Source organism: Dromiciops gliroides, chromosome 2 (genome assembly GCF_019393635.1).
Source record: "Dromiciops gliroides isolate mDroGli1 chromosome 2, mDroGli1.pri, whole genome shotgun sequence".
NCBI lineage: Eukaryota > Metazoa > Chordata > Mammalia > Microbiotheria > Microbiotheriidae > Dromiciops > Dromiciops gliroides.
In genome coordinates this window covers 118,245,828-118,262,866 of record NC_057862.1, presented here as the reverse complement: position 1 = coordinate 118,262,866, position 17,039 = coordinate 118,245,828, and the positions used below count along the sequence as shown (strand labels likewise).

Below are 17,039 nucleotides of genomic sequence, written 5' to 3'. Positions count from 1 at the left end.
GACTAAAATCACTGATAAAATGAGTTTAAGTTTTTAAGAGTTTATTGAAAGATAGTAAAAGAAGAGAGAGATTGAGAACAGAATTCCTACAAACCTGGCAATCCTATCTTTCCTCAACTCCTCTGTTTTCCTCTGCCGCTACCACGATGAAGTCAGGAACCCAAAGAGACAGTGCTCTCTGCGCAGTCTCTCCTTCCTCCTTCCTGTCCCCTCCCAGAAATGGGAGGTTCTTCAAGCTGGTTGGTTGACTGGGCTGGAAGTTCAAAGTTTTTTTAGATTCTGAGACCCATGCTTTCTTAAGTACTCTCAAGTACCAGCCAGATGTGCTTAGAATCTAGTCAACTACTAATCCAGTCAAATCAACCAGTAATCCACTCGGGTGGGCTCCTGAGTATCCACCAAATCTCATCTATCACATTCCATTATCTTGACAGTTTTCCCCCCTTTGTTTCTTCTAGGAACAGGGTGTTCCTTGATGAAACAACCTATGCTAACAAACAATATGTAAATAACAATATAGAAAAGGGAGAGAGAAAAGTTTTGTCCAGAGGGCGGGCCCTCATAGACATGACACTTTGACATTGGTCAAATAACAGAAGGAGAAAACAAAATCAACAAAACAAAACTGTTCATATAAAGTCTCCGAGTTCTCTTGTCTTCTTGGAGTGGTAAGATGTCATCAGGAGGAAACTGTACTCTGGTCCGGAAAACTGGGCTCTGGACTCTGGACTCTGATCTGGAAAACTGGATTCTGGACTCTGGTCTGGAAAGCTGGATTCTCTTCTTTAACTGTTTGAATTGCTATATTTTTACTAAACCTTAGCATAGCGTTGTCAATGATAAAATTAATACATTCAATTACATGAAGTAGTTATGCAATCTATAACACTTCTTATCACCATGGGTCTGGATCAAAGCCAAACTTAGTATGTGTTCATGACACCTGAAAAATATTATGGAAAGATTATCACTGATAAAATGAGTTTAGGTTTTTAAGGGTTGATGGAAAGATAGTAAAAGAAGAGAAAGATTGAGAACAGAATTCCTACAACCTGGCAATCCTATCTTTCCTCAACTCCTCTGTCCTGTCCTCTGCCGCCACCACAGTGAAATCAGTAACCCAAAGAGACAGTGCTCTCTGCGCAGGTTCTCCTTCATCCTTCCTGTCCCCTCCCAGAAATGGGAGGTTCTTCAAGCTGGTTGGTTGACTGGGCTGGAAGTTCAAAGTTTTTTTAGATTCTGAGAACCATGCTTTCTTATGTACTCTCAAGTACCAGCCAGATGTGTTTAGAATCTAGTCAACTACTAATCCAGTCAAATCAGCCAGTAATCCACTCAGGTGGGCTCCTGAGTATCTGCCAAATCTCATCTATCACATTCCATTATCTTGACAATTCTAAATCTAGGTTTCACAGTCAGCCATGTTGCTCTTCCTTCCTTTACTCCAACAACAATTGTATTTTTAATTCAAATTAAACAAAGGAATTTGCCACATACAGTATTGGCATGCATGCACATTAACTGCATGGCAAATCACCTTGCCAGATTTTTGGAATGCCCAAACTAATCTCTGTTTGAAATTCATGTAAAATTCACCATCTGGAAGTAAGTATGGTATTGAAAGAACTGGGATCCTGAGGGTGCATGCATTGTAAGAGTTATGCTACAATGTATATTTAGTTTTGTAGTGCCAGAGGAGAGCATATCTTTAAGACTGTGAGAGTCCAACCCTGACAGTGGCCAGTCTCTTATTTATAGGATTATACACATTGAGAGGAGGGAGTAAGGGAGTCATTGGTACTCTTCAGAGTACAAATGACCTTAGCATGGGAAGGTACATCCTTGAAATGACAGAAATACTATAGTTTTAAGACATGGAAGACAAAGTAAGCTTGAGGGTGAGTGTCTTGATGGAAAAAAGCAAAGATACCAAAGTGAACAAGAGTATTTTTAAACATATGAGATAATGTGTAAGGATATAGAGAATATGTGCTGCATGTGGGGAGATAGACAGACAGACAGATAGATAAATGAATGGATGGAGAGAGAGGGAGAGAGAGAGAGATTGAGTAAGATGGACAACTAGGTGGCACAATGAATAGAGTGTTGGACTTGGAGTCAAGAAGACTCATCAGTGTCATTAGACACTTACTAGCTATGTGACCCTGAGCAAGCCACTTAACCCTGTTTGCCTCAGTTTCATCATCTGTAAAATGAGATGGAGAAGGAAATGGCAAATCACTCCAGTATCCTTACCAAGAAAACCCCAAATGGGGTCACAAAGAGTTGGGCATGATTGAAAAATAACTGAACAACAAAAACAAGGTAGAAGAGGACCTTTTTATTGTTTTTTGTCCAGACTTGTCATTCCGTTGTAAGGAGGGAGCATCTGTTATGTCTCTTATAGTTTTAGAGAGTTGGTTGGATCACTGAAAGATTAAGTGAATTATTTGCTCAGGGTCACATAGCTAGTACAGTTAAAAGGCACAACTTGAACCCACATCAATCTGAATCCAAGGTCAACTCTATCCACTATACTATGCTGCTTCTCAGGGGATGACTAATAAAATGAAATAAATGTATATAACTCATAGTGGCATGAAAGGTCACTCCTTTGCAAACATTTTCTGTCAGTCAATTCCTTCTTTTCTCATTTTCTACCATCTATTAATAGCTCACCCACTGTCATTGTGATTTTGCTTTCTACCACAGCTCTGAACCTAAAGATGGTGCATTCTCCCTCTCTGCCCATGGTACAAATGAAGAAGCACCCACTGTTAGGTCAGTCACAGAGAGGGGACCAGAAATAGAATTCTCTTTCTTTGGCTTTTGTTAGTCTACATACTCCCAGACTAGTGGGCTTTCAGAACCCAGCTTCCTATCCTGGTATTTGGAACCTCCTACTTACTCCCTAACCTCCCTTTTCACAGACTACAGTCCTAGTGGGAAGGTCAAAGACTAAAGTTCTGAGGGATGTTACTTTCTACACTCTACATTTCACATTCCTTCCAAGCTCAGCATCCCCTGTGTGAAATGAGCTCTGTGAAAAGGCTCAGTTGCCTCTCCAGCTGTGACTTTTACCCTTTTTCCTTTTGATCTCCCTCCTGCTCTCTGGATGGAGGGGATCACCAACATGAGCTGCCTGCGGAGATTGTGGGAAGGGTGGAGAAGCAGAGAGAGGCTCAACTACAGCTCATCATGGGAAGCTTTGGAGATGGCCCTGGCTCCCTTATTTCTGGGGAAGCCAGGGGCATTTTTTCACTTCATTAGCTACAGATGGGTTGCACCTGTTGGTACCCTGCTAGTAGTGAGGTATCCACAGCAGCAAGGCTGGGAACAGTAGATACACAGTCCCATTCCCTGTGTCTTTGACTTAGGGCTACACCTCTCTCAGCCTGGAACTCACTATGAAGAGAGTGTCCATGATGCAAATACACAAAACCAAGAGATAGGTGTATGTGTGTGTGTGTCATTTCTATCTTCGTGCCTTAGAACAGGGCATTGTACTTAATAAATGATTGTTAATTGATTAATGAAACTATAAGTCCATTGTGGTGATGCTTCCCTGAATCTAAAATTTTTCTTTTATTTTCTCTGTTCACCTCTTTGCCTTATTTTCCCCAGATGAACCATTTGCCATCTGCTGTGTCTAAAGAAAGTCTCACCTTCTTCTATTCTCCATCCAGCAAACTCTTGATCAACCACATGATTTTTGCATTCGAGAGCTGTTTCTGTATTATTACAGACTACCAACATTATTCTGTTATATTTCATTTGATATGCATACCATATCTTTATATTACTATCTCCAAATCTGTTAACATTGCTCAAATCCTTTCACAGATGAAGGCCTGAACTCAGATGACCAGGTCTACCTTCTTTAACTCTCTTAGTTTACCTTGTTACCTTCTTGAAATGCTTACATTACTTTCTTGGGAACTCATATATAAAGTACCTAGATTTGACTCCCAACTTTGATATTTTCTACCTTTGTGACTATGTATAGGGAAGTCACCTAAACTCAATGAGTGTTAGTTTCTTTATTGGTAAAGTGGGTATAAAATGCTTTCATTTGTGCATTCTCCCCATATTTTTAGGCTCAATATTTAAATTGAACAGCCTTTTCTCAAAACACCTTTAATTCACAAGGTTTTTTTCCTTAAAAATCCACCATTGTTGTGCCTAGATTATTGATTCATGACATCAGTGAATCAAGATAAAATGTTTTAACATTTACTTATTAAAAGTATATTGATAATTTATTTTTCATTTCTTTTTCCTGAAATTCTACCTTTATTAGGTAACTAGCTCTCCTGTATGCATGGATATGAATGGGATGTCTGTCCCTGCTGAGTTCTTATCCCGACACAACTCTGAAGGAATCATCACATTTGTGGATCCAAGATGCATCAGTGTTATTGGCTACCAACCACAGGTCAGTAGACGAGTTGGTCCTCATGATTCTTAGCTAGCACTATTTAGAAAATCCATCCTCCCTAATGGACAATAAAAAGTGATTATTCTTTGCTAGTGACAATATCAACATAGTGTTGGGAAGCAAGGCTCCTTAAAAAATATGCCCAGCCTAGGTATTTTCTAGGTATACCTTGAGGTCTTAAGCAACTCTAAATTAAAACCTCTCAACCCATGAAATGGCATTATATACAATAGCTTCTTATCATCTGTAATGCCTACAACACCTAGAATTTTTAGCAGCTATGAATTTTTTGCTCATAACCACATTACTCATATGGATCTCTTATAGCTATAGCTTTTAAGCTAAAATCTTGACTCGAAACATTTGAATATCCAAAGTGAATTTATCTTGTCTTTTGGATAAAGTTGATTGGTAAGTAGTTTTATTTCCCATATACTAATAACATTATATTGGAGGGAAGCTAGGTGGTACAGTGGATAGAGTACCAGCCCTGGAGTCAGGAGGATCAGAGTTAAAATCCAGCCCCAGATATTCAGTAGCTTTGTGACCTTGGGCAAGTCACTTAACCCTGTTTGTCTCAGTTCTGTCAAATGAGCTGGAGAAGGAAATGGCAAATCACTCCAGTATCTTTGCCAAGAAAACCCCAAATGGGGTCATGAAGAGTTGGACATGAGTTGGACTCAAGCACAACAGAACAAATAACATTATATTAGCAGAGTATTGCTTTAAATGTCGTGATAATAATCCATTTGTGCAACCACATGGCCACAAAAGATGCCTATTTTCGGGTGGGGGTAGGGTTATATCCAGCTACTGTTTTCCCAGTCTTGTCAGTATAAGACTCAAGCTTAGCTGAATTCTCTAGTTGTAACTATATTGGCTTCACTGTTTGGGATTCACCAAGTAATAATGTCTCCCTGTTCATCTGGTTGAGTTCAATGGTTTGACTTTATATTGTTTAGTTTCTGTACACAAGCGCTCATCCATTATGTTAGATATTTTCTTTTAGGATTATGCTTGTTCTTTTGAATAAAACACCAAATAATGGAACTAGGTAGTAAATGTTCTCTTAACTACAAAACTGTTTCATGTAGAATAGCATCTTTTCATCCCTAAGAGAGCTACAGTTTCCATATTTAAATAATTATAGTTTTCATAAGCAACATATCCTGTCTTCACTTGGTCATTTTGCTTTCTTTAATGTTTATTGGAAACATGCTTATTATATTCTGTTCCTCCAAAGCAAAGAGAATGTAAAAGTCCATCTTCCTAGGAGAAAAAAAAAAAAGTTCTTTGGGCTATTAATGTATTGCCTTATACAAGCACAGATCCTGCCATCAAATATGTCTGATTAACATAGTATTGCTAACAGGAAGCTTCATACAGACAGCAAGAGAATAATTCTCAGCTGTAATTTTAGAGAACATCTGAGGGGAACCAGTAGGTGCAGAAAAGACGGAACAAACAACATTTCCTTACAACAAAGAAATGGAATGTGAACGGTGGACGCTGGGATTGTATACTGAGTCTTCTTTTATGTCTAGGATCTTCTGGGAAAGGACATTTTGGAATTCTGCCATCCGGAAGATCAGAGCCATCTGAGGGAGAGTTTTCAGCAGGTACTAAAATGAGTCCATAACTAGTGAATACTTTTCCATATGGCCAAGAGGATGAGTTGGGGTATATGGTAATGTATGTGCCCATGTCTAATACAAAAATAACTGTCCTCTATTAAACTTGTACTAACAATAGAGAGAATTTGATTCCATTTAAAATTTGTGAAATTATATATGACAGGGGTGTGTTGGTAAGTATTGAATTACTGGCTCTCTGGAAGGGAAAAAGTACATGTGACATACTTTTAAGTTTAATCTGCATTAGTAACATTTTTTATCACTTTCCTAAGTCTAGACAATCACCAAAACATCAATTTAAGTCCTGATTTGTAGTGTTTGCTCATTTCCAGGGTGTAAAAGTTTCCACTGAAAATTTAACAATCAGCTCTCATGACCCAATTCCAGCCAGCTCTAGCACACCTTGAATTATATGATATGTTTAGAACCAAATAATTGGAAAAGACCTTAGAAATTATGTAGTCAAAACATCGTACTTTACTTATCTATATACATGTTGTCCTCTTTTTCCCTTTTGGGAGAACTTTGTATTGCCAATGCTTATCATGGTACCTTTTATGAAGTGGGTGCTTAGTAAATGTTTGTTGAATTGGATTGGATTGGATGGATTGGATTTTTAACCAGCAGGAAAACCTGGCATGAAGTGTATATTCTGAATGCCTCAACTGTTTGTTACAAATCTGTGCATTTAAAGCTATACTATAATTCACAGCCTCCCAATCAATATAAAAAATGCCAACGTTTTCAAGAAAGTTTCCGTCTACACATAGAGGTGTTTCCCATACTTAAAGCACAGCAGTTATCCATATATATGAATGCCTTTAAGGGAAGGCTAAGTCTATGATTCCTCCTTCCCCATAGAGACCTTTTGTTGTCCAGGTTAGAACACCTGGGGAAAGTGGACATAGAGAAACTTCTTCTCCCAGGTAGTTCATGAGAGGATTATAAGATTTGGAGGTCATCTAGTCGCCTATTTTTCAGATGAGGAAACTTATGTCCAGAGAAGTGATGTGACAAAAGTTAGGTCTTCCGAAGCCAAATTGTTCTTTTTCTTAAGTTTTATTGCTATCTCTCGCTTTTACATGAACTTCATTCCCTAATGTACCCCCTGTGTTTCTTACCCAGTAAACCATCCCTTGTGACAAACAATGAAAGAGGACAAGCAAAGTTCAGGGCAACTAATCGATGCACACACAATCTGACAGTATATGCAGTGTTTCATATTCCCCAGCTCTGCAAAAATGGGAGGGAGGTACAGTTTTTCATCTCTTCTAAAGCCAAATCCAGTGCTCTTCCTACTATGCCAAAATAAATGTCTTATGAAAAGGTCCCGGTATTTACAGGTGCCTTGTAAGCATTTCAGGAGTTCACAAGGAGAAGGGAACCCAGGAGTATCTACCCTAAATCAAGAGACCAGAACTCCTGCCCTGCCTTTTGCAGCTACCTATCTGTATGAACTTGAGTTCAGCTTCCTCGTCTCTAAGGTAGCCTGGAGAAACATTGGGAATCCTTATCCCAGTTTCCCTTCACACTGATAAATCAGGTTCCCAGAGAGTTGATAGATAGCTACACCTTGCCCTCAGAGCTCTATGGGTTCCCCTTAGGGGTTGAAGATATATTTCTAATGCTTTTGGCTTGAGTCCCCATTCCAGTGTGTTATTACCAATATTAATTGCAAGGTAACTTCAGCATCATCTAACCAATGACTATCTGAAAATCACCATATCTCAGTGTCACCTACACCTTTGATTCATACCCCAGTGATATTTAATTAATTTTCTATTTTAATTTAACTAACCAATTTGCTTTCACAAAGGATCTTTAAATACATACTGGGAGCATAATCTCCCCTAAATCACCTCAGATCCTAAGGAGATTGGACTCAGACATACAGCATTCACTCCAACAACTTCACATGTGAATGTGGCTTAGCTGAGGGACAAGCCCCTTCTCTTAGCTGCCTTCAATCTGGTACTAAACTGGATCAAGTAGGTCACTCCTACTAGATTAGCTGTCTAGCTTAGACCCTAGTTCTTGGACTCCTGCTTCCCTGCCTTTCAAAGCTTATAGGGTCATAGTCTTCTCTGTTCCTTCTCCAATACTCCTTCATCTAAGGTAGGAAAGAGTAGACAGATACAACAGGGACAGAAACAATAGCAAGGTCATGAGCTTATAGTGTCATATTAGTTGATCCTGGTAGAGAGCATAAGCCATTGATACTCTCTCCACCTGGAGGCATACAGCAATAATTGCTTCCTCACTTGAATGCAACTAGGAGAAGAATGAGCAGTTTGACCATACTGTTAGTTCCAGTTCAGCAGCCAACCTTAAGCTCTTTCTTCACTACATGGTAAGTGGACAGGAAGCAATCATAAAATACTTGTTTTTGCTTCAAAGCCCAGGTTAAAGATTGCCTCAAGCAGAGCATGTAGCACATGCTCATAAGTACTAGGCTTTCATTGACCAGCTCACATTACTGTAAAATGAAGGAGATAGACACAAAGATCCCTTCTAACCTGAAAGTTAGATGAGTAATTTTAAGGTACATTTTCACTGAAAGAGCCCTTGTAGAGAGAAAGTTGTGCCAGCAGTTGATAGAGTATTGGGCTTGGCATCAGGAAGACCTGGGTTCAAGTCCAGCCTCAGACACTAGCTGTGTGACCTTGGGCAAGTTACTTAACTTTTGACTGCCTCAGTTTTCTCAACCATAAAATGGGAATAATAGTATCTACATCACAGGGTTAATATGAGAATCAAATTTCATACTTTATGTAAAATGCTTAGTACAGTGCCTGACACATACTAGGCACTTAATAAGTACTGGCTTCCTTCCTTCTTTCCTAGCTGAGTTAGAACATGGACCACATTTTTAATAGAATCAAACTTATAAAAATGGCCATTGCCCTGTAGTTGAGAAAAAAATAAAATAAAAATAAAAATTGAATTTTTAAAAAATGGTCATTGCTGATACTCTCTATCCTGAAAAGAACAATTGAATAGGAATCAGCAAACCTGATTCCAGCCTCAGTTCTGCCATTAACTCAGTGGGTCTGTCACTACTTCCCTAAGCCTTGGTTTGTTCCTCTATAAGATGAGTCAACTGAGTATGAGAGTTTCCAATGTCTTCAAGCTCTGAATTCTCTGGTTATATAGTACATGGAGTAAGTGGGATTTGAAAACTGTTCAAATCATCTTCTATAACGGTTTCTGTGGGGGAAATTAATTTTGAGTTCTAAAGAGCTGATCTGGAAACTTGAAACAACCCAGTGGTAAATGGAATACTGCCTAAGTTAGTTTTTTAAGTCAAATGCTTCACAGACTCTCACTGGACTTCTGTTGATGGGCTCTCCTTTACATTTTCGTGAGTTCCTCCAGAAGTTTGTTTATACTTCCCCCTTTGTCCCATGACCATGACAGGGCTGTTCTAATCTTTAAACACTCTAAAGGAAAAAAAGTATTTAAAAATTGACTTTCCAATAGCTTGTGGGAGACTTTAAGCTGCGTGTGAAAAGCAGCGAGTTTGGGCTGAAGGGAATTGCTTTTGGAACCTAGAGATGCCTTCAATTAACATGCCTTGGAAGTGATGGGCCCTGTTAACATCCCCAAACTGCCAATTTGGAGAGTTGTTGGCAGGAGTAGGGCTGAATGGAAATGTCTGGTGTGTTTCATCATGCTTAAATACAGGGCAGCACAACCAGAGGCTGAGATTTTTGGAAATTCTTATTTTTCTTAGGTTCTGGTTCATTCTTCTTGACACTGAGAGAGCTACCATGCTCCCTCTCCTAACAAAATCCTAAGTAAAGCAAGGAAGTACAAGGCACATGGAGAGGGGTTGGAAGTGGGGCCACTTAGGGCCTGGGTCCCATCTCTATTTCTGAGGGAACTTTCTGTCCACTCCCCTCTCTCATGAGAGCCATGCCTTTTCATTATCACATGTGCAATATCTTCTCTCTCCACTTGTCTTTCTCTTTTTCTTACCCCTTCTTCCTCCTCCCTCTTCCCCATTTCACCATCTACCTTTTAGTGACTTCCAAGTTTCCCTGGGGTGGCTCATGCTTTTTTCCCATCCCCCCTTTCTCATATTCTCTCTAGAATATGAGATGTTCTAGATGTTCCCTAATCTTTTCCCTATCTCTCTTCTTTTTCTTTCCTTTCCTTTCCTTTCCTTTTTCCTTTTACCACCTTTATATACCCCCCTTTTATGTTCTCTCTCAATTTCTTACCTTCCTTCTTTTTTCTTTCTGCCTCTCCTTTTTTCCTTCTCTATTCATTGCTTACTTCCTTTTTATACTCCATACCTTCACCTTATTTTCCACTCTCTTCTTTCCCTCCTTCTTTTCCTTGTCATTTTCTCATACCACAAAACAGCATGACATAGTAGAAACGGTGCTGGATTAGGAATCTAAGAACTTGGGTCCACATCGAAGCTCTGCCATTTTGCTCTATGTGTGACTTTGAGCAAGTCATTTAACTTCTCTGCACCTCAGTTGTCTCATCTATAAAAATGGGGAAGGGTCAGGCTCATTGATAGCTGTGGTCTCTTCTAGATTTAAATCTGTTATGATCCTATGATCTTAGAACACAGTAATAATTCATATAGCACTTTAATGTTTACAGAAATAATTCACTCTTGTAAATGTATGAGTGTTTTTATACTGGCATAATTTAAGTTCATAGTTCAACTAAACCCTAAACTGGCCAATAATTTTAGAATATAGCATTAATTATGCCTAAATGCAGTCATTTCATGTCTCCAGTTAACCTACTTTGTTCTGTGGCCACATGTTCTAACTCTAACCCTGTCAATAATGTATGCCACTGGCCATAAGAAGCATGAATGAGAAAGTGTGAGAGGATCAGTGAAAATCAATCACTACTGCTACAAAAATAAATTAGAACACAGGAATTGATAATCTTGAGTCAGCATAATTTCTGGATGCAAGTATTATTGTTACCTAAAATAATGTTGCTATCTAAATAGCTAGCTAACCTCTTAAATCCTATAAAGGTAACACATTAGAGATGGAAGGGACCCTTAAAATAATCTATTGCAACCTTCTCTTCATGGTATCATGGAAAGAACATTGGATTTGGAGTAAGTTTTGTGTTTGAATTATGGCTTTCCTACTTACTATCTCAGTGAACATGGGAAAGTTATTCCCAAAGTTCTTTCCTTTGCAATCTTCTAACTTCTCCCTACCTCTTCTCTCCATTTAATTTCTTTTTCAGGTAATATTTTTATTTATGTACTTATATAAGTAGTCAAATGCTATATTAGTTTTGTTTTGTGCTAGAGATCAATTTTGAGGATTTTATTTGAGAAGAATATCAAAGGTTTTAAAGGTTAAGCATTATACAGTTGAGTTTTCTGTTTTCCTATTTTATATATTTAAAGATTTTCCTCAAAATAATTCTCCCATACTTTCAAATATATTATTATAAAATTAGTTTTGGCTTCACTTAGTCAATGAAAACTGACCAAACAGGAAGGCTTATTTTATTACTGGTGCATCAGCTTCAAAAAAACACTTAAATTTAAATGGTAAGCATGATTTCGAGGGATAGCTACATTTTATAGAGTCACAGATATGGAAAACTGCTGAGGTTTTCAGAAATTGGTTGGTTTTAAAAAAGGAAAAAGAGGGATTTAGCATCTGATTTCTTGCCAGTACCCAGCTCATGTAGCATCAGTTCCTTGAGACGGCAAATTTATTCATATAGTGGGAAAAATTAAACCAGGACAATAATGCCCTTTGGCCAACAATAATAAATGCATCCCAGAATCAAAGGGTCCACTGGCCAGCTATCTAATATCCACTAGGAAATCCTTGGGCTGGACATTGACACAGCTTTTGTATTCTTTGGGATTCTGCCATTGGGTGTGGTGGTTAGAAATTGTTGATGAAGGGAAATGCCTTATTCATTTGAAACTGCAGAGGAGTTTGTTTCAAATAAAAGTGAACTCTCTAATTTTAACAAAAGTATTTGAATAACCTATGCTTAAGACCTTATGTGATATGATGAGCATATTCGTGAAATCTTTGCTTGGCACAACACTAACAAAACTTGCATAGGCCACCAAATTGGAAGTAAAATTTCAAAATTAAAAAATATATGTGTGTATATGTATATGCATAGACATAGACATATATACATATATACAGAGAGAGATACTTTGATATGTTAGAAAATCTTGAATCAAATAAGACAAAATTTAGTAGGAATAAACGTAAATCCTTAAACTTAAATTGAAAAAAAATCAACTTCAGGGGACAGCTAGGTGGCTCAGTGGATAAAGCACTGGCTCTGGATTCAGGAGGACCTGAGTTCAAATCTGGTCTCAGACACTTGACACTTACTAGCTTTGTGACCCTGGGAAAGTCACTTAACCCACATTGCCCTGAAAAAAAAAAAAAAAGAAAAAAATCAACTTCATAAATGTTAACCAGAGGATGGTGTGGCTAAATAGAAGTATATCAGGGAAAGATCTGGGGCTTTCAGCATACTCAATATAAGCCAACAAGGTACAAATACAACCAAGAAAGCTAATGTAACATTAGGCTGCATCTAAAGAGCAACAGTGTCCATGACTAAGAAGGTGATCACTTTGCCCACATTTAAAGACACTTATAAGCCAGAAGGGGTTCAAGGAAACTGAAGACCCCTGAGATCTTGTCATAAAAAAACTGAAGGAAATGGGGGGTGTTTATCTTGGATTAGAGAAAATATAGGGAGGACATGATAGCTATTTGTATGTATTTGAAGAATTGGCTTAGGGGCAGCTAGGTGGCACAGTGGATAGAGCACCGGCCCTGGAATCAGGAGTACCTGAGTTCAAATCTGGCCTCAGACACCTAACACTTACTAGCTGTGTGACCCTGGGCAAGTCACTTAACCCCAATTGCCTCACTAAAAAGAAAAAAAAATTTTTTTAAAGAATTGGCTTGTAAAAAAGAAATGGTGGATTTCAGAGCTAGAAGAAGCAGTGGATAGAAATTATAAAGAAGCAAGTTGAGACTTAATATACAAAAAAAATCGTAATAACCAATTTGTTGTCATTGTTGTTTAGCTATTGTCAGGTGTGACTCTTCTTGACCCCGTGGACCATAGCAAGGCCCTTATCTCCTCCATTGTTTCTCAGTCTGTCCAAGTTCATATTTGTTGATTTCATGACACTACCTATCCATCCTCTGCAATCCCCTCTTCCTTTTGCTTTCAATCTTTCCCAACATCAGCGGCTTTTCCAATGAATTCTGTCTTCTCATTATATGGTCAAAGTATTTATGCTTCAGTTTCAGTATTCAGTTTCACCTTCCAGTGAATAATGTGAATTGATTTCTTTAAGTATAGACTGTTTTGATCTCTTTCTTCCAAGAGTTTTCCCAAATTGCAGTGGGCTGCCTCAATAGGCTATAGGTTTTCCTTCACTGGATGTCTTCAGATAAAAGCTGCGTGATCACTTGTTAGGTATATTGTAGAGAATTCATATTCTGGCACTGTTGGACCAGATCATGTCTGAGGTACCTTCTAACTGACATTCCATGATTATTTGAACTTCTATCTGGGCACTATAAGAGTAAGAGAAAGCACTGTCCTGTTAATCAGGAAACCTGGTTTCTCTCTGTCTGTAACTATCTGGATGACCTTACGAAAGTCAGTTTACCTCAATATGCCTCATTTTTTTAGTCAGTAAAATGGGGAGACTGGTGAATGACCAAATGTTGAGAGGGTATTTGGGGGGGAGAGAGATATATAGACTTTCAGAGACAGTAGAATATGTCATAAGACAATCTAGTAGGGGGCAGCTAGGTGGCACAGTGAATAAAGCATCTGCCCTGGATTCAGGGGGACCTGAGTTCAAAGCTGGCCTCAGACACTTGACACTTACTAGCTGTATGACCCTGGGCAAGTCACTTAACCCTCATTGCCCCACCCAAAACAAAACAATAAGATGACCTAGTAGAAGGCTCACTTTGAGAAATAAATATTGGAGAAGAGGGGGAAGAGAACCTTTTTTTTTTTTTGGATACTTGCAAGAGAAGGACATTGGCTCAATATATTTGTCAAATGTTTGCAACTTGAGAAATTATCCCCATTTTATCAGGTAGTTTAGTATATTGCCAGAGGAAAGAAACAATAAAGTATGGAAGAAAAACCTAAAACATTCATTCATTTCAAAGAAATAGGCAAATAACTATTGAAATACAACTGAGAAGACTGGTTTACACCTAACCTGAAGAAGGCAAATCTGACAAGTACCTATTAAGTCAACTCCAGTGTCTCCCAAGTGAGGGCAGGATTAAATAAAAAATCCTTTGTTTGGCTGGTAAAGCCAAAATCTGGCCTCTTCCTACTTTTCCAGTCATCTTGCACCTTAGATCTCCCACTTCCCTTACACCAATACATTCTGGGATCCGGTAACACTTCAAGTCTGAGTGTTTTCTCTGGATGTCCCTCCAAGCCTGATATTCTTTCCCTCTTCATCTATGCTTCCAGTCTTCCCTGGCTTCCCTCAAGACTCAGCTAAAGTCTTACCTTCTGTTAGAAGCCTTTCCCAATCCTCCTTAATGCACATGTCTTCCCTCTGTATGTCTTTTGATTGTATATAATTGCTTGCATGCTGTTCCCCGCCCCCCATTAGACTGTAAGTTTCTTAAGAGTAGGGACTGTCTTTCTTTGTATCTCTATCACTTAGCACAATGCCTGGCATGGAATAGGTGCTTAATAAATGCTAGTTGACTGATTGACATTTAGGTCTACATTATTCTGATTATGACTAGAATCTTCCCAAACAGGCTTATTTCACAAAACCACCTGAGAGTTAAAAATTCCCTAAAAGACCATTAGCCTAAGATTATATTCGTTTTCATACTCAGTACTGCTGATTTGGAATGAGCTTTGCCTGCATTTATCTATTGTCTTTTGTTCTGTTCTTAGTGGGAAAAGATAACTGCTATTTAACATTGCACACCCTGGCCCCTAAGCTTCTCCTCTGTCTGTTAGGTAAACTAGCCTGCCTCTTCAACTGTTGGACACCTTCCAAGCTTATTGTATCAAGCTTCAGTTGTGAATCCCCGAAGTTAATGTGATATGTCATTGAATGAAGACAGTTATAATCTTTAAGCCAGGGGGTTATTTTATAATATGTACATTGCAGGCAGCACAGAGAACTAGAAAGTATACTAGCCTAGGTTCTAGTATGGTTTTTGTCACTAAATACTTTTGTGTCTTCAAATAAGAGACTCAGCTTCTGAGAGACAGCTAGGCAGGGTAGCAGGTAGAGTTCTGATTTCCATTTGTATCTCAGACAGACTAACTAACTGTGTGACTCTGGGAAAGTTCATTTCTCTCAGCCTCAGTTTCCTCAACTGTAAAATGGGGATAATAATAATACCCACCTCACAGAGTTGTTGTTAGGACCAAAGATAATATATGTAAAGTGCTTTACAAACCTTAAAGTGCTATATAAATGCTAGCTCGTAGTAGCAACAGCAGCAGTCATAGTAGTAATAGTTGTAGTAACAGTAGTTGTTATAGTAGTAGTGGCAGTGGTGGTAGTGTTAGTAGTAGCTATTATAGCAGTAGTAGTATAGTAGTAGTAGTAGTGGTGGTGGTGGTAGTAGTAGTAGGAGTGGCAGCGGTGGCAGCAGTAATAGTATAGTAATGGTGGTAGTAGTAGTAGTAGTTATAGTAGTGGGGGGTAGTAGTAATAGTAATAGTAGTATGATGTAAAAGTTCCTCAGTTTCTTGTTCTATAAATGAGAAATTTTTGCATAGTTATCCTTAAGGTCCCTTCAATTCTATGGCTCTGTTCTCCTTGCTATCTGTGTGAATATGAGCAAGTCACTTAACCTTTCTAGGGCTTTGGTTTTCTCCTTTGTAATATGAAGATGCTATATTATAATCTCTAAAGTTCCTTCCAGGTCTAAATCCTCCTATTTTTCTCATTTGTATATGCTAGTATAATACTTTGGGGTCAAAATCACCTCCTTGTGGTCATCTGCATTCCCAGGCAGCTCAGTGAGGTAGTGGATAGAGCTCAGGACAAGGAGTCAGAAAGATCTGAGTTCAAATCTTGTCTGAGACACTCACTAGCTGTATGATTCTGAGAAGTCACTTAACTTTTGTATGCCTCGGGTATTTTTGTTCTCTATGTAAAATAGGAACAGTGATAGCATCTGCCTCCCAGAGTTGTGAAGAACAAATGAAATAATTATTTGTAAAACAGTTATCAAAGTATATGAATACTACAAATATAAACATTTTTCTCCCTTCCTTTTCCTAGTCCCCCCTAACTCCACCGTTTTGCCTACTTATCTCTATAAACTGTTTCCTCAGGTTGTTAAACTGAAAGGCCAAGTACTATCGGTCATGTATCGATTTCGGACCAAAAACCGGGAGTGGATGTTAATCAGGACCAGCAGCTTCACTTTTCAGAATCCTTATTCTGATGAGATTGAATACATCATCTGTACCAACACCAATGTCAAGTATGTGTTCTCCCTTCCCCTATGTTTTATTCCAAATAGAAATGATTTTTCTTAAAAGAATGCTTTTTGTTTTCAGATGGAATATTGAACACCATTCCACTGCCATTGCTTTGTAAAAAAAACAAAATATGCCTTTCTGTAGGATTCATCTGTGGAAAGTTTGCCTTTGCAGAAACTAGTGTGTTTGTAAGAGGGTGGGGAGAAGGAAGGGCAGGGTGCTGAGTCAGGTTTGGAGCTCTACTCTTCGGTCCCCATCTTTGCTCCCCTCTACACTATCTGGGGTGAAGGAACAAAGAAGGCTGGTAGTCATGATTCCCTACCTCTACTCTTTCAAAGCAGCTCCTATGCCTTCTTCCCCCCACCAACCCCCACTAAATTGCTCAAGCATTGGAATGAAAAACTTTTCTCTGCTATTCTGGCTACAGTTACCCAGATTCCTCATCCTCCTGGGAGTTCAGTTAGGGAGGTTGTGCTACT

The 17,039-nt window shown here is 38.7% G+C and overlaps 1 protein-coding gene across 5 annotated transcripts in view; it reads left to right on the top strand.

Annotated features, from left to right (window-relative positions):
* The window catches only part of ARNT2 (aryl hydrocarbon receptor nuclear translocator 2), a 274,848-nt gene that overhangs the window by 208,661 nt on the left and 49,148 nt on the right, over window positions 1-17,039 (top strand). For all 5 annotated transcript variants that reach the window (XM_043983353.1, XM_043983352.1, XM_043983350.1 and 2 more), the window contains 3 exons: window positions 4,301-4,435; window positions 5,983-6,057; window positions 16,411-16,562. In XM_043983353.1, the coding sequence (XP_043839288.1) occupies window positions 4,301-4,435; window positions 5,983-6,057; window positions 16,411-16,562 (362 nt within the window). The remainder of the gene's footprint in view (window positions 1-4,300; window positions 4,436-5,982; window positions 6,058-16,410; window positions 16,563-17,039) is intronic.